This window comes from Zalophus californianus, chromosome 7, assembly GCF_009762305.2.
Source record: "Zalophus californianus isolate mZalCal1 chromosome 7, mZalCal1.pri.v2, whole genome shotgun sequence".
Lineage (NCBI taxonomy): Eukaryota > Metazoa > Chordata > Mammalia > Carnivora > Otariidae > Zalophus > Zalophus californianus.
In genome coordinates this window covers 117,101,529-117,125,041 of record NC_045601.1, presented here as the reverse complement: position 1 = coordinate 117,125,041, position 23,513 = coordinate 117,101,529, and the positions used below count along the sequence as shown (strand labels likewise).

Sequence of the window (23,513 nt, the reverse complement as noted above, 5' to 3'; positions counted from 1 at the left end):
AGCCCCTGGGGACTGGCCTGGCAAAAGTAATTTTCCTAAATAAACGTGGAGATTAAATACCAAGCTTTTTCTGGTCTTTTCACATGACTGTGTACATGAGTAAGGAAACAGAGAAGCTGGAACACAGGAGCATGTTGTCACTCAGGGAAAAAAGCGCTGAGGATACACCCTCCCATGGTGTATTTGAGTTTTATTCCCATTGTCTTTTTTTTTTTTTAATCTGAGTATAGTTGACACACAGTGTTACATTAGTTTCAGGTGTACAACCTAGTGATTCAACTTCTCTCTACTTTATGCTGTCCTCACCACAAGCGTAGCTCCCATCTGTCACCACACAACGCTATTACCATATCATTGACTATATTCCTCACGTTGTGCCTTTTATTCCTGTGACTCATTCGTTCCGTAACTGGAAGCCTGTGTCTCCCACTCCCCTTCACCCATGTTGCCCAACCCTCCGCCCCCTTCCCTCTGGCAACCGTAAATTTGTTCTCTTTTGTTTATAGGTCTGATTCAGCTTTTTGTTTGTTTATTCATTTGTTGGGGGTTTTTATAGACCTCATACATAATTGAAATCATATCAAAAGAAGAACCTCAAACTTGAGGTCAACACAGTTTTCTAAAGTATTGGTATCTGCCCCAAGGGTTGAAGGGACTCCCTGCATCGTGCATGCCCTTGTGAACACAGACCCAGCCCTTTTATGGGTGGACAGTTGGACTAGATGACCTTTAAAGTCGATTCCAGCTCCAAGTTCAGCTTTTAAAATGAGCAAAACATTGAAAGGAGAGACCATGTGTTGTACCACCTGGATTAGATATAACCCAAAAGCCTAACTGCCTTTCCCCGCCCCCCCCCCACACACACACCCCTTTTTGGCCTTTGATTATGTTTAACATTCTACTCTCCTCACACAGTCCTGGAGCTGGCCCACCATTACCTCACTTCTTTCCATCCAAGCACATCTCATCACCCCATGTAAGGACCTGTATTTCCTCTCTTTTCTCCCTAATCTGGCTTCCTGGATCCCAGGAGACCTACGTGGCACTTTTTCCTATGCCTTATCTGGAAAGGGACAGCCTTCCCTTTAAAACAAAAACACACAAAGTTAGGGCAGAGAAAAGCCTGCCAGGAATCTCCAGAGGAGGACTGGAAGCTATCCAATTAGCTGACTCTCTCCTTCCTTCCCCTGGGGGTCTTGTCACTTTGATTCCCACTGCTGTGGCCAGACCCAGACCTTTTGGATGTGCAGCTTCCTCAAAATCAGCCAGGCAGAGACACCACCCAAAGCCCTACCCCCAGACCAGACTAGCACTTCAGAAGGAATTTGCTTTGTCAACCAAACAAAAACAAAAATCATGAATGGAAAAACGAAAATGAAACAACATTAAGACTTTAAACAGCAAGTTTTTAAATTAAGTCAGGCAGAGGTGGAAGATTATTTACATGATACACAAGCTTATTCATTAAATGCTATATATAAATGCAAAAAAATATATAAAACTGATAAAACTTCTAGACATTAATTTCTGAGCCTACATTTGCCAATTAGCACAGCGCACAGCACTTTCCCTCTTCCGACCTTATATGGCCTTGCTCAGAGAATAACCGTTTTAAATTCATGAGCACTTTCCCCTCCCATTGACTTCTCCAGGAAACTCCTTCCAGAACAAATGCCCTGATCACAAGGATCCTTCTTGGGGAAACCATGAATGTGTAAGAGACCAATTCACTGGTTGGACAAACCCTGAGCACCTACTTTGGACATCACGTCCGTAAGACCAGTGCTTCCCCCATTCCTCTGTAGGCTCCCATCAGCACAGAAACAGTCCAAGGATGAAGGGTTCTAGCCCCCATGACCACCCCTCACACCCACCCCGAAACACACACATTCATGGAAAGCAGCACACAAGAAGGCTCTGCAGTCTGTCTTCTGCCTCTTCCTCCAGCTCATCAGATTCTGGCCTTATGTATTCCCACGTAGACACACACATGCAAATATGCATCCGTAGCCCTTGTTCTCCCTCCACAATATCCCGTTAGGCTAAGCTGCTTCAGTACTTGTCTTCACTTCTGGTTTCTTTTCCTTGCCCGAAGTCTAGTGTCCCAACTCTAATTCCAAAAACTATGCCACTGCCCAGTTTTGTGTGTCCAGCAGGTGTCGCCCCTCACCGGAAACAAAATGCACCTCCCTTCTACAGTGAGAAATCTGTACCCCAACAGTGGATGGCCCTTGGGTTGGGGGTAAAAGGGAATGAAAGTGTGGCTCTGAAGAGGGTGTGCTCCCCAGCATGAGGATCCTCTGGATAAAGCCATCTACTTACGTAGATGGTAGACAAACATCCTATAGAAAATTTGTTCTTTGATCTTGGACAAGTTATTCCCACTCTGAATCTTGCTTTCTTCACCCATGACATGGAAGGAGACAATCTTTTCCTCCTGGGATTATTGTAAGAAGTAAATAAGATACAAATACAAAGCACTTAGCCCAGCACCTAGGTCATAATAAGCACTTGAGCTCTTCCCCACTTAGGGTTTGGAAGAAGTAACTGCCCAGAACTCCCATTTGAAATTAAGCTCTGCCCCCTGAGTCCTATCTGAGGATCTGCATCAGGGTTGTGATGAGGATCAATGAAATAATGCATGTAAAGTACCTGGTCCAATGCCTGGCCCAGAAAGTTGAGTAACAAGTAATAACTAACATCTCTCTTATGGGCTCAGCATGTGCCAGCAATGTTCTTAGCCATCTGCAAGTATGAACTCACTCAATCCTCCTAAGACCCCTTATGAAGTAAGTAATCTGTCAATTCCCTACCTCTTCCTGATTCTGTGACTCCATTCAACCATAGTTTAATTTCTTCTTATGAATTATAGATCAGAAAACTGCCCCCAATTCTGTCATGTCTAGAGGGAATAATCAGGAGGACGTGCTGACTCCTCCACTCAAGTAGGAGAGAAGTAATCCCAACCATAACTCTGCTCATGGTCCCTCCCCAGGGCCTCAGGAAAAAGCATAGAAAAACAGTATTTAGACCAGAGTTTATTCCTCAGAGATGACTGCCAGCAATTCATTGGCCCCTGTGGCACAGTGTGGCCTCCAGAAAGGCCTTTAACCTCCCTCCCCAGATGATATTTGACCCAGAAATATAGCCTTGGACAACAACTTGATTACAGAATATTCCCAGGAATGAGTTCCCCCAACTTGCTAAGGTGTACATGGGGTCAGCTGGGAAGTTCAAAGATCTGGATGGAGAAACCATAGGATCCAAGAAAATTTGTAGGGTCTGAGGATGGTGGGGGAACACAGCAGCATCACTAAGAGTCTGAATCTTCACACTTGAGGTAGAAGGTGTAGGACTCCGCCTCTAATTGACGTGTTGACCTGCAAAAGAAATAAAAAGGAAATAATAAGGCTTCAAACCAACTTGACCCCATCCTCTGTTTCTATAACCATCCATGCCAGAGCCCTTAATACAGTGATATCAAAAATTCTAGACCACCAAGGACTAATACTACAAAGCCACTTTCAGTCATCTCCCCATAGATGCTCCACTGGATAGAAGAAGGGTGTGTAGGTGCTCCTCTTTCCTGCTCCTAATCCCAACAATGGCAGTTTAAATTATGCTCTTGGCTACATCCTGGTGGACCCTCACCCCCACTATAAGCACCATTAGCCGAGCCCAACACTGACTCCCGAGATCTCACACCCCTCCAAAGGACCAGAAGGCAAACAGACCAACAGAGATGTTACCTTCTGGATAACTGTCCCCAGGGAGGAAAATGTAGCCTAGGAGAAGAAAATATCTGATTAGAGGACAGTCTATAGATAAAAGTATCTGGTGTTACTCACAGCAAATGAGGTAGCAATGGGAAAACCAGTCACGAAAAGAAAGTGAACAGAAATTGGGAGTGAGATTGGCAACAGGAGGTCAGGGGCGGCACTCACCAGACGAGCCAGCTCTCCGCCAGCTGAGCAAACCAAGAGAGAAAATGATGAAGCCCAGGCCCAGAGTCGCTGCAGACACGGAAACCTTCACTATCTGCATTGGGGACAGCCCATGTGCTGCAAAAATAGAAACTTACTAGAACCGATCTGTCGCTCATTGCCAGAGCAACATAATTTAGTGTGACCTCCACCTAGCAGGTTCAAAGGTGCTTTATCCCAATGCCAAGGGCCTAGCGCACACCAACCTACACCCAAGGAGACAGACTTTCCTCAAAAATCCCCATCCCGTAGCTCTCTACTCCTAGAGTAGCCCTGGGGGACCCCCTCACAAGAGTTAGCACCCTAGCTTCTAGGTCCTCTCTAATACAGTGGGGCTCTCAAGGCATCTTTTTTCCTTCCTTCACCCTGAAGGTGACCTCACCAAAGAATAAAGGATTTCTCATTCCCCTCTCCATTTACCCCATAGTGACAATGTTTACTCCCTTATGTGCTCTACCTATTTGTCTATTAAAATGTCCTTCCACCTTTCTTAACTCTCAATGATCCCAATCCATGTGTTGTCTGACTACTGAGGTATCTCCTCCTGTCTACATCCAGATTTCCAGAACCTGTCTCCAACCCACTCCATAGCTCCCACTTCCTGAAACCCATCGTACTCTGAATCCCACCCCACCTGGATTCCTTCCGCCATGCTAAAATGAACATTCCATCACCAAAGGAAGCTCTGGTGCATGCTGGGGAGGAGATTTTCCCAGGAGAGTTCCCGTGCGCCTGTGGGTTCCTCTCTCTGCTCTTCATACCTTTCTCAGCTGCCCAATAAGACAGCACTCCCCAGAGGGGGAGCCCAGTCTCAGCAGCCAGTCTGGGATTCTGTTGCCTAGCCCTTCATAGATTCTCCTCCTCTTCCTCATTGTTCCCTCTTCTCTTTCCCCAAATCTGTGTACCAAATCTCTTGGTACATTTAACTACTTCCAATCCTGGGGTTCAAATAGTGGTCATTGGTTCCTTGTTCATTAGCCCCCAAGCATGTAAACCAAAGTGTTTGTCAGCCAGGCTTTTTCTTCCCCGACAGAGTGGCCCAAATTCAGTACTGCCCCCACACCAAGAGAAAGTCCCGTTTCTTCTGAAACCTTTTTTATTCCTTCAATTCCCGTTCCTGACCAGACAACAGAATAGTTGAAATCTGAGGATCCTAAAATGTTGCATCACAAATTTTGGTTGTTGTGAAAACATGGTTACCAAACCACATCCTCTTTTCAGGATAGCTGTTCTGCTCCCCTGCCACTCTCAGACACACAACATCAACCACCCATTGCCCCATCTCTGGTCATCAACCCTCCACCAGGTCCTCCAGGCTGGCTGCTCATTCTCAGCATCTTCCTCCCTGCCATATTCCGTGGATCTGTCCACACGTCACTCCCTGTGCCAAGACGTTGCTGTTCCTTTTCAACCACCCACTCGCAGGAGCTCTCTGCTTCAACCCTAATTCCTCCCACCCGCCGTGCACTTACTCCAGTCCTCAGAGACGGGCTCAGGAGCCCCGATGTGCTCCACCACACAGGTGTAGGTGTCCCCATAAGAGGGGGTTATAGCTAAATAGGAGACGGTCTGATATGTCCAGTCTCCATTGGGCTGGGCCATCTTAGGGGCACTACTGTGAGGAGGGACAGGCTGCCCGTTCTTCCACCACGAGATGGTCACATCAGCTGGATAGAAGCCCCACACGTAGCAGGCCAGCATCACACGCTCCTTCGTGTTAAAAGGAGTGGTTTTGGCTACTTGCACAGTTGGTGGCCCTGCATAAGAGGAAAACGTGGTCATGAAAGATGGCACCATTCTGGCTTTTTCTCCAACCTGGTTTCTTGCCAGCTTCAACTCTTCGTGGCCTTTGCCAACCAACCCTCCCCACCCCCACTCCGTGCCTCCATACATCCCTTTGAGAAAGAGGAGTTAGACTTACTCCTGTTTTGCTCTTTATTTCCTCCCATTCCTTCACCGCTCTTTCCCTTCTTTCCTATTCCAAAATTACGGTTGATCACATTAAGTAGAAGCCAGGTCTGAACTGCAAGCTGTTTCAGAAGTCGTTGTATTTACTTCAAGTATACAAGCTAAGAGTTGTCAAGAGTTGTAGGTTGGGGTTTGTAAAGGTAGGAAAAAATGTCTGCCCTCAAATCTAATTTAACAAACTAAGTGGCTGAATCAAGCAACATTTTTCCCTTGGATAGTTTAAGGAAACGAGCCTAACTCAGATCTAACTCTCTTAAATTTGGATTAACGTAATCTGAAATAATGAGATTGTTAATATCGCCATTCTCTATTAGCTTATTCTCCTAGGTGACCCTCCTACTTACCTCCACCTTGGTGCTTTTCAAACAAAATCTTAAATAAAAAAATCCAAGAAATTGTGTTAAAATGCAGGTTCCCTAGATTGCATCCCCAAATATTTTCACTGAGAGGATCTGCAGTGGCGATCAAGGGCTTATATTTTTAACAAGCACCTTCCCCAGGCAATTCTGAGAAAAGTGGTTCAAAATAACGTCTTAAGACATATTACTCTGTCTTATGGAGATCTCCATGTTTTGTTTTTTTGTGTTTGTTTTTTTTTACCAATCTCAAGTCATTCTCAGTGCAAGGACTTTGCGGCAAGAAAGCACATTGAAATCCCCTGGGAGGCTTTCTAAATATTCCCATGCCTGGGCCCATCCCAGACCTATGATAAAGAGGCATGAGCACTTTGGGAAAAGGCATTCTGGTTATTCTGACACACTCCTGGTTGAACTTGACTCTGCATCCTGAGATGGCCTGAATAGATGGAAAGCCTGCTTACTCTCTTACCCCATTGGCCTCAAACATCACCTCCCCTTCTTTGTTCCTGTTCCACCCCCATCAACAACCCTTTGAGGGTCCACACTCACTCTTTCTACATTCCAGGTCCACACATTTTTTTGCTTCTTTCCTGCCCAAATCTCCAACCTCTTGCCTATGGAGGGACTGAGGGATTCTCCCTGGCCTCACCTCTCCTAACTGTGCTTCCCGATAGTCCCTTTGTGCCCCTCTCTTCTTACGTGTCCGGTGGGTCAGTGATTCCCAGAAAGACTGGGTATGTGTGGCACAGTCCTGAAGCCCATTAGACAAGCGCTGGAGCAGGGATTCCTGTTGGTTGAGGAATTCTGAGAGGTACTTGGCCAAAACATTCAGTGTGCCAAATTCACAAGGGGCCATTTTGGCCTCCTCTGGATCCCAGCACGTCAGCAAATCCTTGTTGAAGGAGACACAATATGTGAAATCCTTTGGAGTCCCATCATCATCCAACAGACAGGTGCTTTCCACATGGGCTATAAAGCCACCTACAGGAACCAGAGAAAGGGGGCAGCTCAAAGACCTCCGCAGGGAGCCCAAGCCCCAGTTACACCCAGTGAGTGGGGTGTAGCTTTCCTGCCTCAGGCAGCATCTACAGACCAAGCTCGTGTACTGAAGTGTCTGAGAGCACCGATTAAGGGAACAGATGGTAGCAGCAGAAAAGTTTTTAGATGCTGTTTCCTCTTTATGAGACTAAGTATGGAAACAGGAATTATTTGCTAGTTTAAACACAACAATTTACCCAGGACAAGACCTCAGTAAGGCAAATTATTGAGAGAGAAAAGGGGTCAAGGGAAAGAGCCAGCTTTGTTGGCTGGATGTATTATTAAATATTCACTCCACATATATTTATGAAGCACACCCACATATAGGCCAGGCACTGTGCTAGGAGCTGAGGATGCAGCAGTAAACAAGACAGATATTGCCGTTGCCTACACTCCAGCAAAAGATACACATTACACAAATAATTATACAGTTCAATTATCTTAAAATTGCTACAAAGATACAAAGGTACAAAGTACTACCGGAGCGTATACCAGGGAGACAAACTCGTCTGCGGTGTCCAGATCCAAGGGACTCCCTTGCTCCAAAGGAGCAGAGGAAGGGAGGGAGGGTCCCAGGCCAGAAACCCTTACCTGCTACGATGGAGCCCAGGCTGAGGCCCAGCAGCAATGCCAGGAGTGTGGTCATGCTCTGCTCTGGGGACACGCCAGGAATTCAGTCCCCTGGACCAATTCTTCCAGGGGCCCTGGTCCTCGCCTGCTCCTGCAACCCCAGCCTGGGTAGATGATGTCCAGACCCTGAGAGGAATGGAGTATAACCCCAGCTCCTTGGTCCCCACTAAAGGAGTGGTCTGGAGCCACCCAGCCCCTAGCCTGTTCCTACAAGCTCTTCTAAACGGGTCCCAAACTAACAGTTGTCAGATTGCTTAGATGGGCGGGGACAAATACGGAGGCAAATCACTAAGTGCTTCAGCCCAGCATCATCAGTTACCAGGTAAATCTTATCCTGCCCTAGGCTTTAAACAACCATGTCTTTTAACTCTTTCCCTGTGGGAAAGAGCAGTCTGTAGGTGGATTTCCTTAGATCACTGGAGAGAATAATCCCAATATTCCCAGAACATATGTAGCCTGGGCTGCCCACTGGTTTAACTGTTTCCCTTCAATATCCTTCCAAGACTGAGACTAGGTAACTTCTCTTGTCCCTTAGAGGGAGGTTACTTAGAAAGATATTGCGTAACCCTTGGTCTGTCCTGTCACCAGGGAGATGGAGGCGGGAGCTGAAAGGCCCTTCTGGAGCAGGTGGCAGAGACAGGGATGTTAAGATGGAAGGAGGCACAGGGAGAGTGCAGGGTTATCTGGCCTCAAAGCGCGACTGCAGAATAAGGGAAGCAGTTCCACTTTAGAGGTCAGAGACAGAGACTAGAAAATCTCTCCCTGGGATTCCATTGCTTCTTGCAGAGCTGCATTTCGTCCTTCCTGCTTTTTTGGAGCTAGGAAATCCTACCCTCAACTACTCTGAGCCGTCTCAAGGTAGACCGCAGGACAATGCCACTTAAACCCTTGATAAATAGCTGGTAATGGACCAGTTCCCAAAGCTCGCCTGTCTCCCCCAAACTCAACACTCTCCTGTGTGTTTCTCCCACTGGTCCTATCTGTCCCAGAGCAGGTCCCTGCACTATGATGCCACTAGAAAAAATAAGATAAAGCTTCCCTCCTTTACTTCCCCTGGAAAAGGCAGGTTTTAAATGGCAATTCATTCTCCTATCCCATTGTGAACTATACAGTTGGTGGCTTTTTCCATCACAAATTTAAAACCTGAAATTGGCTTCTCTCTGTTCCCAGTGGCCGCAGGGCTGCGTCTCCCCGCATTAGTTTCTGCAAGCTTTTGGATTTGATTTAGTAGTGAGCTAAATGAGAGAGGATTAGGAGAGAGCCCCTTGACACCACACTTACCTGTCCTCCCCCAAAGCCCCCAATCCCCGGAGAGTCGATACTTATGAAGAGAAAAGAAGCATGTACCAAAAATGAACAGAAAGATGAATATCAGAAACAAAAGACTTGTGTAACTAATTGAGATTAACTGAAGTTGTGTTTCCCAGCAACCCCCGCTCTCAACCCCACCTTCATTATAAGATGTTTCTACATCCCACCTCCTCTAATGAGCCATCAGGTGAGCGGGAATGGACAGAAAATGGGGGTGGTGAGTCCAAAGTTTGTAGAGCTTCTACTTTGGAACTGATACTATACTAGGTAGACCCTTTCCACGCTATCCATATAATCTTAAAAGATTTGTTCAGCGTCCTCTTTTTACAGTTTTTGAAAACAGCTCCAAAGATTCACACACAGACACACACTGGTGCACGCGCACGAGCAAGCCCACACACTCACTACATCCTGGGGCTGAGATGACCCACATAAAAGTAGCCAGTGGTGCCCCCCACTGAGAGGCAGATAAAGGGAAAAGCCACTGGACCATCCAAGTCTTTGTTTCCCTGTTCTCAGAATTCCTTCTGTTCTTAGAACCAGCGTCTCCTTGCTTTCTCTTTTGACAGTTTCAAAACCATGTGAACTCTTCCCCACTGGCACGCGCACTTCCCCCTGACGTTCTTCCTCCTCGGCCCAGGTGGGCGGTGAGCCTGACCTCGCGGGAGCCAGGATCCTTCTCCCCGTCTACAAGGCTCGCGCTGGCGGGAGCAGGAACGGCGGCGGTGAGGTCCCGTGCCCGCGCGGGGGCGGTGCCCGCCAGCCAGCCGAGGCCACACGGAGTTCCCTGTCTGGTCTCTGCTCGGGCAGCCAAAGGAGATGTGAAACCTTCCGGGAGGGAGCAGCAGGAAATGCAGAAGATTTCACTTCTCTATTAAGGAGAAGACTGAGGGTGCTTTTTAGAATAAGGCAGGACCGAAAATTCAGAGGCCCGTGCTCAGCCAAGAGCTTTCTTCCTTTCCCCTTTCCTCCTAATTTTCAGACCTAGGTCTGTCCCCCACCGCCCATCAACCCCAAAGACCGTTTCAAGTGCCCTGTCCATTGTGACTGCACAGCCATTTCTGTAGTGCCAGGACCGCCAGGAGCGTAGGAGTGAGGCAGCCTCGTTCCCACGTGCTGTCTTTCTTTTACCCGCGCTGCCCAAGCCCTGAGAGCGGGTTCTCTCCTTTCTCGGGGCTGTCCACGGCGCCACGGGTGGACGGACCGCGGCGTTTCTGTGCAGAGCATTACAGGCAATGCCCAGCGAGGAGACGTGGACTCTGTTCCCACGTCATTCGCTTTAGGTCAGTTGGGGAGTGAGAACAGACATCTGTGAAGAGAAGAGTTTATGGTAAAGCAAGTGAGCGATAAGGCCAGGGTGGTTGAAAGAGAAAAGACAAATCAGGGGCGCCTGGGTGGCTCAGTCGTTAAGTGTCTGCCTTCGGCTCAGGTCATGATCTCAGGGTCCTGGGATCGAGCCCCGCATCGAGCCCCGCATCGAGCCCCGCATCGAGCCCCGCATCGAGCCCCGCATCAAGCTCCACATCGAGCCACCCATCGAGCCCCGCATTGGGCTCCTTGCTTAGCGGGAAGCCTGCTTCTCCCTCTCCCACTCCCCCTGCTTGTGTTCCCTCTCTCACCGTGTCTCTCTCTATCAAATAAATAAAATCTTTAGAGAAAAGAGAAATCATTGAGGGCATGAACAGGGTGGATGGGAAGGTGGAACTGATGCTCTACTAGGTAGGCCCTTTCCATGCTTTCTCATATAATCTTAGAAGATTATATGATTATAATCTTAATCATATAATTAAGTTAATCTTATAGATTAACCCTCTCCCAGAGGGCTACTGGAGGTGAGCCCCGACTGCTGGGCTGAAGTCGTGTTCAGGAGAGGAAGGCCCCTGGCATTGCAGTCCTGGCGTAGAGCGCAGCAAGCTCCGCAATGTTCTGAGGTGCTGTTGGGGGTCTACCAGGAGCCCGGATTGGCTAAACAAAAAGGAGCTACAATAGCATCCCTGGCATCACGCACTGAAGGAAGTCGCAAATGTGGTCTCACGCTCTTCCTGAGAGCACTGCCATAATAATAAATCGCTTCTAGGTACTTCCTTCTGGTGCTCCCTGTAAGCTCTCAAGTTCCTCTTCTGAACAGATGGTTTCAACTCAAGTCTCAATTTTATAAACTCAAAAATTGTTCAACAATCTTTTGCAATTTCAATTGCAATCACCTGCAATCTAAAACCCGTAGTATGAGACCACATTTGTGACTTCCTTCAATGTCTCCTCAAAACTACACACACCTGCACCCTGCCGGGATCACGTTACTTCCCAGTCTGTCCAACCTTATTCCTCCCCACCCCCACCTCACCTCTGTCGCCCCACTCCCTCTTCTCTACAGGATTCACTGCTCCAGACCCCGATCTTGGGGTTACAGGTGCAGTAACTAGCCCATCATCCTTCCATCCTGCAACCAAATGACTTGCACGGCTAGGGGATATTCTACCTGATTTGCCACCACAACTCTTGAATGATGTTATTATCTCCATCTTAACTATGAGAAAATGGAGGCAGAGGGAGGTTAGCAACTGTCCAGACTTACCCAGACACTAAGTAATAGAACCAGGACTTGAACTGAGGATTTATGATTCTAAATTCTATGCTCCTAATAATCAGAAAATAATTGAACATTGCTAGCCATTTATAATAGTAATAAAAACCATAGCATGTTTAGAAATTAACATTAAAAAGTATAAGAACTTTATGAATAAGAGGGAAAACTTTATAAAGTACATAAATGAACACCTCAGAAAGTGAAGAGACATATTCATGGATGGGGCTCCTAACATAACAAGGAAGTCAATTTGTCCCCATATCACTAACCTAAATGCTGTCCTAACCAAATCATAGCAGGGCTTGGGGAGAACTTGTTAAAGTGATTCTAAAATGTGCACGGAAATCAAATCCATGAGTATCAAACAATTTTGATAAAGAAGAGCAAAATGGGACTTTGGGTTTTGGGAGAGGTGAGTGATGAAATGAAAACCAGCCCTGCCAAATAATAAAACATATGAAAAGCCATAATAATTAAAACAATATGATACTGATACAGGAACTGACAAACCAATGGACTGAACAATTCAGAGACAAATCCATGCATATAGGGAAACTTGGTATAAAATCCCTGGGAATAAATGGAATATTTAGTAAATGATATTAAGAAGATCAATTTACTATTTGGAGGAAAAGAAAGTTGTATCCTTATTCCCATCATATGGAAAAATTCCAATCAATAAAGATCTAAATGTGAAAGGAAAACAATAACACAAATGGAAGAAAGCATAGTGAAATATCATCTAATATTATGTAAAATAAATAAATCTTTATAAAAAATGAATTTGTCTTATGAAATGTTACATATTTCTCAAGGCAGCCTCTACTAGCCATAAATATTTTCACAACCAGTAAAATGAAAAAAAAAATCTACAATCAGCTTCCTCCACCATTTTGTGAGCAGATTATCAGAAAGTAGCTCTGCCCTCATTTTTCAAGTGTTTTGCACAAACTGATTATCATATGGTGCTGAGACCAGGGAACAGGAGTCGGGGAGGAGTTAGGGGTTTCCCCATTTCCCTCCCTAACAAGGGCAAGCCATGTTCAGGTTATGTGTTGGATTTGAAATGACAACCCATGCACTATTAAGAAATAAGATTTATTGCCCTAAAGTGGGAAGGAATGTGGTCGTGATAGGAAAGCCACTCTGGGTTCCCCTGGGTGCAAGCCCGGGGACAGCAGAGCCCCCAGCTGAGAAACCTGTACAAACGCGCACGTGCACACCCCCCGGGCCATCCCAGGGACTCCTGCTCGGAGAAGGAGAGATCTTGGGCTGGATGTGGGAAACCTCATCTCCCGCTGCATTCATGATCGACACTGCTGGCACCAGACTCTGGTCGGGGAGAATCAATCTGAGGAGAGAGAAGGATGGAGGGAAGCCATCGGGGGACCCCCCCCTCCTCCCCAAAGGCCCCTCCCTGCCTGCGGCATATCCTAGAGAAGTTGATCTCTCCTTGGCCCCAAGTCATCTCCAAGCACCCCTCCTGCAGCTCCCCATATCACTCCTCTCCCACTCAAAGCCATGCCTGTGATCTGATAGCTGTGTGCGTGTATAACTGGGACCCCAACCGGGAGGATGTTCATGGTACCTGACTCAGGTCTCCCCACCCAAAGGCCTCCCCATGCCGCAGGATGACCCTGGGCATGCCCCCACGGCGCCTCGCTGTATGTGGCTCCCATGGTTCACCCACCCACTCCAGACGCTCTAACTTACCACCTGAGCAAGGCTTTCGGAAGTACATGATTAGGACTAAGCCAACAATGATGCCCAGCACACCCAAGCCAAAGGCCACACCACACAGCACATTCTCCAGAAGGTCAGAGGGCAGCGCATTATGGGGCACTGGAGAAAAGGGGGAGCAGGTCAGCCTGGAGACTTGGTCGGTGAGCCCCCCACTCGGGGGGAATTACATGGGTGTCTGGGATGAAACAGGAGAAACTGAGGCATGAAAAATTAAAGTTGCTCAGGGTGGGAATGGACTTCAACAAAGTCCAAGTAGAAAAAGAAGGCCCTTCCATGGGTCCATCCTTTTTTGCCCCCAAAAGGAAGCAGGCTTCCAAGGAGAAAGTTCTCACCCCAATAGGCAACTGCCGTGTAGTTGTCAATCTCATGAGTCACAACGCAGGAGAATAGGTCAGAGGGTGCTGGTGTGAAGTTTAAGTAAGAAAAGGCCTGGAAGCTGAGTTCATCAACTGCGGACACAAAAGTGGGCCTGATTCCTTCCACAGGGTCGGAGTGATGCTGCCAATTCACCGTCAACGTGGGTGGGAAGAGATTACTGACAAAACAGACCAGGGTGTTGGGCTTGCCAAACTCCAGGGGCTTCAGCGTGAACATGTCAACAATAGGAAACCCTGGTGGGAAGATTGAGGTGTGAGGGAAAGAAGTAACTAGTCTAGATGGTACCCCTCAGTTTGGAAGGGGCGTGGCATACAGAGGGGAGGGCAGAGACAGTGTCCGTGGGGACGGGTTTTGGGAGAAGAGATGAGGGAGGAGCTGGGGCTTGGCGGGAGGTCTTCCTCTAGGCAAGAACGAGACCTGGATCTAGAGGCAGAGCCAGACCCAGGCTACTCTGGGACCCTCCACCCTGACTTCCTGCAGGGCTTCCTGTCTAGACTTCACACGGGCATCTAATCACACGCTGTCTGCTTATTGAAACACAGACACATCTTTGGATACTTCCTTTCTCCCCTTCCATCCTACTGCGCATAGCAACACAAGCTCTAATTAATATTCAGTAGGCATCAATTGGTCCCTGTTGCATTCATCAAGTTCAATAAATAGCTCTGAACACCTACTATGTCCTAGGCACACGTCTTTGCCCCACAACAAAAACAGAGTGCAGACCATAGCTGGTAAGGCGAGACCCAGAAGGCATTAGATGAGGGGGCTGGTGTGAAAGGGAATAATTCAGGGCACAGGTTGAGGAGGTTAAGGATGCAGCCCCTCCCCGCACCCCCAGAAACACCCCTGACCTCTAGACACAGGGATTTGCCCTTCGAGTTTGGGTCCTATTTTCTGGATTATAGCTTGGCAGAACTCTTTGTCAAAGAAAATCGTGGAATTATCTCCAGGCTTCTGAGCCCAGTCAGCGAATTCAGGCAGGCGAGGCACTCGGGTGTTCTGGGAAAAGTCAAAGGAGAAAAGCTGGTCCCCATCATAGGCTTCCGAGAGGCTGATGCTGGGACTCCAGTTCTGGCAGTATATTGTGTGCAGGAACGTGTGGTTTTGCAGTTCATCCCGCCACGCTGCGGTAGGAGCTGCAGAGGAGATAGGGTGAGTCAGGGAGAGGGGACTCTCCTCCTCCCCTTTAGCTTAGAAAACAGCAAGGCCTGCTTCAGGCAGAGGGGGTAGGCTTCGGGTGTAACCCCTTCTTGTGTCTGTTACTTAGGCTCTCTCTCCCAATGGGGTGAAGAAGATATTACAGGATCTCTCCAAACTTCCCCTGCCCATAAAAAGGCCCACTGTCTAAAGTTGTAAAACATGGGGCGCCTGGGTGGCTCAGTCGTTAAGCATCTGCCTTCGGCTCGGATCATTGTCCCAGGGTCCTGGGATCGAGCCCCGCATCGGGCTCCCTGCTCGGCGGGAAGCCTGCGTCTCCCTCTCCCTTTCCCCCTGCTTGTGTTCCCTCTCTCGCTGTGTCTCTCTCTGTCAAATAAATAAATAAAATCTTTAAAAAAAAAAAATAAAGTTGTAAAACGTAAAAAAGGTCTACTGTCTAAAGTGACAGATTCAGAGTCCCAGTGTTGGTTGCGTGTTTGTATGCTGCACAGAGGCATCTGGCCAAGGAAGTCATTGGAAGTTGAAATCTCGGGGCTGAACTCTGCTCCCCAAGCCATGCATCCTGGCACAGGGCTGCATCCTTCCCAAAAAAGATATCATCGTCTAATCCACAGAAGGCCACTGTACTGACGTTGAAGGCCTTGGGTGGGTTCCCCAGTCTTAGAAGGGAGGGTAAAGGAATGGTCATGGCCTCCCCAAGCCACAAATGACACTGTGCATCTTACCCCCAGACAGCATGGTAAGCTGAAAAAAAACAATCTCCAGGCTTCTCTTCAGCCACTTCATTAGCACCAGACCTCTCTGAAAACGTCTTCACCTCCCTCAACCCTCCAGCCCCTGCAATGACAGGACTGGGGGACCCAAAGTTGCAGGAAATAATCTCTATTCTTTGAAATTTCTGGCAAGAATCTCCCCCCCACACACACACAGTAGCGTGAAACTTTCTACCCACTACTCAATACCTAGAGTAATAGATATTTAGAGGAAGAGGGATCTTCCAGATTATTCTTCCATTCTGCCCCGTCCTTTACAAAGAAGGAAACTAAGGACCAATAAAGTTAAGAGACTTTTCAAGAACCAAAAGATGAGCTGATGACGGAGTGCAGAGTAGACGACTAAATAGGACAGTGAAATAATATTTGCTTTGCTCAAATCCCAGCTCTGCCCCCCTTCCAACTGTGTGAGTTTGACCACGTTAGAGTCTGAGTCTCATTTTTTTCCATCTGTAAAATGGATATTTTACAATCTCTGTTTCAAGAGATTGTCTTAAGTGGAACATACAAAGCACCTCTGACATTGCCATTCATCCATAGTTGATCTCTTTCCCAATTCTGCTATTGTTGCCACTACTTCATAATACTTCCCGCGCCACTTACAAAGCACAGGGCTTCAAATGCAAAGAAGACTTCAAATGCTCTGAGTGGCTCCCCCGGCTCTAAGCGGTCAGGATTGGAGTAAACGAGAGGGATTGTCATACCTTCAGGGGCGGTCCGGGAGTAGGGCAGCAACCACAGGAGGTGTAACAGCCTTAGCAGTGCAGCTCCCCGCCTCTGCTCATGATCCATATCTTCACACCACACCGTGGGCTAAGAGCTACTAGCCAGTGGACCCCGGGCCCCAAACTGCTTCCCCAGATTCTGTTCCGCCCGCTACTTCCAATAGTTGCCCTTATCATTTGGCTAAACCAATCACGGCAGTGTAGGGTTCAACATCATCAGTAGCTGGGGAGAGACGCGGGGCCGGCAACCTTCTCAAGACTTGGCTCTTTCACCCGACGGGAGTCGGGTGTGTAACTGGGCTGGGAAGACAATGGAGGGATGTCTGCCTCCTGCTGGGGATGCCTCTTTAGTATCAAGCTTTCAGCTTCCGCCTGTAACCTAGGTAATGGGCTCTTCAGAGCGGCACAACCTCCTGCAGAAGGCGGCAATTGGGGAAGCTCCTCTTCCCACGCCAAACTCCCAGGGCTCTTCAGACCCCTCCTCCTCCTCCTTCCAGCCCTCCCTCCTCTCTCTCTCTGAGAGGTATCCATCAGGCATTAGCTCTAATTCGTTCTGCAGAAATACATGGAAAATTTAATAAGTGCTAGTATTGGGTCCAGAGCTAGAAATACAAAGATGAATAAAGGGTATTCCTGCCTTCAAAGAGCTTAAAGTCTAGTGGGGGGTTGGGTGAATAAATCATTACACAACAATGTAATGTATTCAAACAAGACTGTGCCAAGTCAGGGCACCTGGGTGGCTCAGTTGGTTAAGTGCCTGCCTTTCGCTCTGGTCACGATCCCAGGGTCCCGGGATCTAGTCCCCTGTCCAGCTCCCTGCTCAGCAAGGAGTCTGCTTCTCCCTCTACACTTCCCCCCTGCTCATGATCTCTCTCTCTCAATCTTTCTCTCTCTCTCTCAAATAAATAAATAAAATCTTTAAAAAAATAAAAATAAAAAGAATGTGCCAAGTGTTTTGAAAGTAGTAACTTAATGAGGTGGAACATAATCGAGCCTTCTAAGAATCTTGAAAAAAAAAAACAATTTGACCAGCAGAACATGAAGGAAGAGAAAAGCATTCTAGGGCAAGGGGTAGGCGAATATGTGAAGGTCAAAGGCATTCAGAGCTCCTTCCCTTGGAGACCTCTATGTGGTTGCATGTGAATGGTGTGGAGGCTACTGATTGTGTCCCTGTTTGGTAGTGGGGTGTGGGGGAGTGTCAAGATGAGCTAGAAATTTAAGCAAGAGCCAGATCACATAGGCCATGTTATACCACAAAGAGGGTCTGGCTTTTAGAGATATTAAAACTGAGGAGTGACACAATTATTTTGAATTTTAGAAAAATTGGTCTGACATTTCAAATGATGGACTGGAGCTTGGAAAATTGAGCTAAAACTGCTGGTCAGAGTCTATAGTATATTGCATCAAAATAAAAAGTTGCACACACCCACACACGACTCTTTTTTAGCAATATAGCAATACTTTAGGTGAGAAATGATAAGAGCCTAAATTAAGTCATGAACAGAGGAGATGGAGGGAATAGAATATTGAGATAATTAGGAGGTAGAATCTAAAGGGCTTGGCTACTGATTAGCCCAGTGGAGGGGTCAAGGCTAACCCTAAGATTTCTAGATTGGGTGGCTGGATGGGTGGTCAGTAACAGACTATGTTGAAATAGAGAAGAATGCCATAGAAGCAGATCTGATGAAGAAGAGAATGAGTAGCGTTGTACATGTTGAATTTGAGATGCCAGTGGAAGAGCCAAGCAGGAGACTTGAGGTATATGGGTATGGATCTCAGGTAGGAGCTGAAAAAACTCAATTTGGGAGTCCTCAGCACAAATGTTGAAGCAGAAGCAGTGGATAGACTGCAAGTAGACTATGCAGACGGAGCAGGAAGTGACACAAGGACATAAGTCGGCATGGGTTCCAACCCTAACCTCTTACCACTTATCATCCAGGATCTAGTCGGGAAGATAGAACCACTCTAGGTCTTCCAGACTGAGGGAATTTAATATAGAAAATTGGTGACAGCAGTATTAAAAGGGCAAGAAGTGCAAAAGGAAAAAGCATGTGTCTGGAGGCAAAATAGGAAAGAGGAATACCTAGAAATCAGAAGCTCCTATTGTTCCTGATACGGAATCCCTGCCTACAGCTGCTGTTGCCCTGGGACAGACACCATCATAGCTGGTTCTGGATCTGCTGAAGTTTCCAACTTCTTCAAGCCTGGATCACTGAGAAGGTGCTGTCTCTACCTGGGAGGCTGGAGTCCAGAATCACCCATTCTTGCTGCTGCCATATCTACCAGCAACTGCCACTCTGTTGGAAACTAAAGCAGGAAGCTTCTCGGTTTCTCTGCCTTCTTATCTCCTGCCAGTGCCTCCTACTGAGAGAATCTAACAGGAAGTCAACTGGCTAGGAAGCCTGGGAAGTGCATACATTACAGATGCCTAGGCCGAGCAGTCCAGAACACAGTATAGGAGGGCGAGTGGGGTACTGACACCAGAAAATAACCAGTACACAGACATGGACTAATTTGTAGGAATCTAGTGACACCAGGGGCATCCTGATGAATATGAGAGCTAAGAGAAGAACAAGGAAGAAGCAGATTCAGAGAAGCAGAGGTGTTGTATAAAGAAGGACACGGTCAGCATTATAAAATGCTTCCCAGAAGTCAAGGAAGGAATAGAAGTGTCCTTAGATTTGGTAATTATGAAATGGTTGACAAATGTATTGAGAGCAGTTTCAGTGTTGTAGTGGGAGTTGACTCCAGATTGTGGTGGGCTAAGAAGCAAGTGGGAGGTGAGGAAGAAACTGTCACTGTATATGCTGGAAGTCTAATAGAGAAGAAAAAGAGAGAAAGACAGAAGGGGTGGGGGAAGAGGCAGTGAGAAACATCTAATGTGGCAATTAAGTAATCTTAGAAATTAATCTATGTGGATATGGTCCCTCAGTATTTCTCAGACTTTCAAAATCCATACTCCTTTTTGAAAAATAAATAACAGCAGCAATAATAGCCAAACCCAAAAAATAACCCCATGACCTCCTGGATATTCTGAAACACTAATGTGTGAACACACATGCGAGTGTGTGTGGTGGGGACAGGCAGAGTGCCAAGGCTGGGGTAGGATTTGGAAATCATTGTGTTACATTCCAAAAAACAACATTCTCCCAATGTCCCACTCTTTGTGGACTAACCCATCAGCAGTTCCTGCAGTGGGAAGACTCAGGCCCTTGGAGGGAAGCAGAAAGGAAGTTTATGACATCACCAGGACTATAGGGGGAGACATAGAGCACACAGGCACCTGGAGTCTAAACCAGGGATGGGCAAACTTCTGTAAAGGACCAGATAGTAACCACTTTAGGCTTTGTGGGCCACTCATCTCTGTCTTCTCCACTCAGCTGAGGCCCAAAAACAGCCACAGGCAACATGTCAATGAAAGAGCATGGCTACACTGGTTTCCTCCCTGCTTTTCCTCCCACTTCCTGGGCATCACCTTCTCAGTCTCCTTCGTGGACCACTTCCTTTCAGTTACTCTTTAAATGGTGGTGTTCCCTGGAGTTTTGTTCTTACCCTTCTTTTTTACTTATGGACACTGAAGTGTAAATTTCGTATCATTTTTATGACATCATTCTTCTTTTGCTTTCCTTCCAACCATTTAAATATGTAACCATTTTTCTTAGTTCTCAAGTCACATAAAAGGTGGTGGGCTGGATTTTGCTCCATACCATAGTTTTCTGAACACCGTTCTCTGTGTGTGGTCAGAATTGGGATGGGGGACTCAAAATAAACCAAAGAAGTGCTCCAATCCCCCTTGGAGGTGGCAATGAGTTAATGAATACATTGTGGCCCAGATGGGACAGATTGTTTGGAAGGAGGTCTGAGGGGAAACAGGAGGAAGAAGACTGGGGGGTGGGAAGGCTAGGAACAGGTAGCAGACACGGCAACTACTCTGGGTGGGAGGAAAGAGACAAAAGGGTCCAAGTTCTCCACAGATTACGTGTGGACAAGATCAGGGTGGGCAGATATATAACCACCTATCCTCAAGACTCTGGCGAGGTGTAGTTGAAAAGAGCCTCAGGGGCCTTAGCAGCAAGGGTTGAGCCGCCTTTAATTATGCCTCACCTTTAAAGACCTCCAGCCTCCATCTTTCAAGTTTCACATTACTGGGAGAGACATTCTGATTGGCTCAGCTTGTATTAATGTGTATCTCTGGATCAACTCTTTTCTCTCCCAGTATAAATAGTAACGAGTTCAAACAGTTATGACTACCCTTCCCTCTACGCAATTCTTCCTGTCCGAACTCTCCAACAAGTTCTGTAACAAATCTCTCAAAAAGAGTGTCTAATTCGTTTGGGGAAGTGGTAATTGTGCATGAGAGGAGCAAGGCAACCGGTTCTGTATCCCAGTAACTCACCGTTTATTTCGGTCATTAGATAGGAATGTCCCTGAAAATAATGCCTCCTGTAAATCCAGTAGGGCCATGGCTTTCTAACACGGCTCTCCCATCCCTTTCTAGTACTGCCCCATTTATTTTTCCTAGAAGGACAAATTTCCTGAAAAAGGTATGGGTTCCCATATTTCTACTTTTATACTTGCCGTTTAATCCATAACTCTCAACCATGAGACTGTTCGCCAACATTTTTGTGTAGTTAAATCAAATGGGCTCTTTGCAACATTTGACACCGTTGACCACACCCTCCTTCCTAAAACGGCGTATTTTTTGGTATCCTGAATGGCACTCTTTCCTAGTCTTTCCTCCCACTTCTCTGGTGTTCTCTTCTCGGTCTTCTTTGTGGACTCCTTTCTTAAGAGTTGGTGTTCCCTGGAGTTTTGTCCTCAATCTCTTCTCTTCTTACACTACATTTGTCCTGGATGGCATGCCTTCAGCTGCCACCTATTTGCTGATGTCTTCCAAATTTACCCCTTGAGCTCAGATCTCGCCCTGAGTTCCATACCACCGAGATACCCAACTGCCTTTAGGCCTCTCCACTTGACCTCCACAGCAGTTCTCAAACTGTATTCTCCACAAAAATATCCCTCAAGAAATTTTTTCAAATGTAAATTTGATAGTAGCAATGTTCTATTTTTAAATTTATTTCCTCACAGAGGTAATAAGATACCAAATACATTTACATAATAATTTTATTATGTAACCATTCATCATATTGAATAAAGTTCTTTGAGATGTAGGCAGTAGAAACCAATTCTGGCTAACTTAACTTTTAAAATGGCCATTTACTGGAAGGATACTGAGCTAGTTCATGAAACCAAAGGAAGAGTAGAATAAGCTAGCCTCAGGAAGGGGAGCCTCAGGGGCCTTAGCAGCAAGGGTTGAGCCGCCGTTAATTATGCCTCACCTTTAAAGACTTCCAGTCTCCATCTTTCAAGTTGCACATTACTGGGAGAGACATTCTGACTGGCTCAGCTTGTATTAATGTGTATCTCTGGATCAATTAGCTGTGGCCAGGCACAATATCACCCCTACGTATCAGAGTTATTTCCAGAGAGGGGAGAATCATCATGAAACAAAACCACCCCAATACAGCTATCTTCAGCATATGGCATCCCGGACAACTGCATGAGATCATCTGAGACATAAGCATGAGGTTAAATCTGTGTATTAAGGCTCAGGCAGCATTTCCCTACTAACTGCCTGGGTGATATATGTCTTCTACTTGATGATCTCTGGTCTGTCACAAATCTTGCCACAAATTCAAAACATACTCATAATATGATTCAATGTTGATTTATTAATAATAAAAATATTTACATTCCACTAACTGACTTCCTTTGGATCTATGATTAAAAGAAGTTTTATTTTATTTTTTAAAGATTTTATTTATTTATTTGACAGAGAGAGACACAGTGAGAGAGGGAACACAAGCAAGGGGAGTGGCAGAGGGAGGGGGAGAAGCAGGCTTCCCGCGGAGCAGGGAGCCTGATGCGGGGCTCCATCCCAGGCCCCTGGGATCATGACCTGAGGCAGACACTTAACCATCTGAGCCACCCAGGAGCCCCAAAAGAAGTTTTATTTTAAATTTTACTATGAAAAATTTCAAACAGGGGTGCCTGGGTGGCTCAGTCAGTTAAGCTCCTACTCTTGATTTCAGCTTAGGTCATGATCTCAGTGTCATGGGATGGAGGCCCATGTCAGGCTCTGAGCTCATCATGGAGTCTGCTTGTCCCTCTCCCCCTGCTCCTCCCCCCACTGTCCCTCTTTCTCTCTCTCTCTCTCTAAAATAAATAAATAAAATATTTTTTAAAAATTTCAAACATACATAGAAGAATCCAGCAAATTCGCATTGTACTCTCATGAGTTTCAATACTTTTCAACCTTCTAAAACTCTTCCATTTTTGTTTCATCTATTCTGTTCCATATCCTTTTTTTTTTTTTCTGGGCTATTTTAAACAAATTCTGTCATTATATTTCCAAGATAATAACTTTTCTTTTAATATAATACAATATTATCACCACAACCAACAAAATTAAAAACAATTGTTTAACTTCATTTAAACCAACCTGTGTTCATTTTCCCCCAATTATCTAAAAAATGTAAGTTTTTTTTTCTTTTAAAGGTTTTATTTACTCATTTGACAGAGAGAAAGGGAACACAAGCAGGGGGAGTGGGAGAGGGAGAAGCAGGCTTCCTGCTGAGCAGGGAGCCCGATGCAGGGCTCGATCCCAGGACCCTGGGATCATGACCTGAGCTGAAGGCAGACACTTAACCACTGAGCAACCCAGAAATGTAAGTTTTAAATGAAAAGCAGTATCTTATGGTTTCCAAACTGCGGTCATTTCAAAAGTATTGGTGAGTTTTCTTTTCTTTTAAGGATTTTATTTATTCATTTGAGAGAGAGAGAATGAGGGAGTGGAG

At 46.4% G+C, this 23,513-nt stretch overlaps 2 protein-coding genes across 2 annotated transcripts; both read right to left on the bottom strand.

Moving 5' to 3' along the window:
• Positions 1–3,025: 3,025 nt before the first annotated feature.
• Positions 3,026–10,767, bottom strand: LOC113927388 (HLA class II histocompatibility antigen, DM beta chain). Its single transcript, XM_027603198.2, has 6 exons — positions 7,940–10,767; positions 7,010–7,291; positions 5,456–5,740; positions 3,945–4,061; positions 3,750–3,785; positions 3,026–3,380 (listed from the first exon to the last, which is right to left on the bottom strand). The coding sequence occupies exons 1-6, from the start codon at positions 7,992–7,994 to the stop codon at positions 3,364–3,366; spliced, it is 792 nt and encodes a 263-aa protein (XP_027458999.2). The 5' UTR covers positions 7,995–10,767; the 3' UTR covers positions 3,026–3,363.
• Positions 10,768–12,958: 2,191 nt separating this feature from the next.
• Positions 12,959–16,806, bottom strand: LOC113927833 (HLA class II histocompatibility antigen, DM alpha chain). The gene is made up of 5 exons (XM_027604013.1): positions 16,636–16,806; positions 14,852–15,136; positions 13,952–14,230; positions 13,590–13,718; positions 12,959–13,227 (listed from the first exon to the last, which is right to left on the bottom strand). The coding sequence occupies exons 1-5, from the start codon at positions 16,721–16,723 to the stop codon at positions 13,223–13,225; spliced, it is 786 nt and encodes a 261-aa protein (XP_027459814.1). The 5' UTR covers positions 16,724–16,806; the 3' UTR covers positions 12,959–13,222.
• Positions 16,807–23,513: the final 6,707 nt, after the last annotated feature.

Excerpts from the sequence above, each read along its gene's own strand:
- LOC113927388 (XM_027603198.2), bottom strand. The coding sequence starts at position 7,994 with ATGACCACACTCCTGGCATTGCTGCTGGGCCTCAGCCTGGGCTCCATC. Across the intron at positions 5,741-7,009 it reads ATCACTGACCCACCGGACAC|GGCCACCAACTGTGCAAGTA; the intron begins GTAAGAAGAGAG and ends CCTCTTATGCAG. Across the intron at positions 3,786-3,944 it reads GCGGAGAGCTGGCTCGTCTG|GCTACATTTTCCTCCCTGGG; the intron begins GTGAGTGCCGCC and ends TTCTTCTCCTAG.
- LOC113927833 (XM_027604013.1), bottom strand. The coding sequence starts at position 16,723 with ATGGATCATGAGCAGAGGCGGGGAGCTGCACTGCTAAGGCTGTTACAC. Across the intron at positions 14,231-14,851 it reads GCAAATCCCTGTGTCTAGAG|GGTTTCCTATTGTTGACATG; the intron begins GTCAGGGGTGTT and ends TCTTCCCACCAG. Across the intron at positions 13,719-13,951 it reads CACGGCAGTTGCCTATTGGG|TGCCCCATAATGCGCTGCCC; the intron begins GTGAGAACTTTC and ends CCTTTTCTCCAG.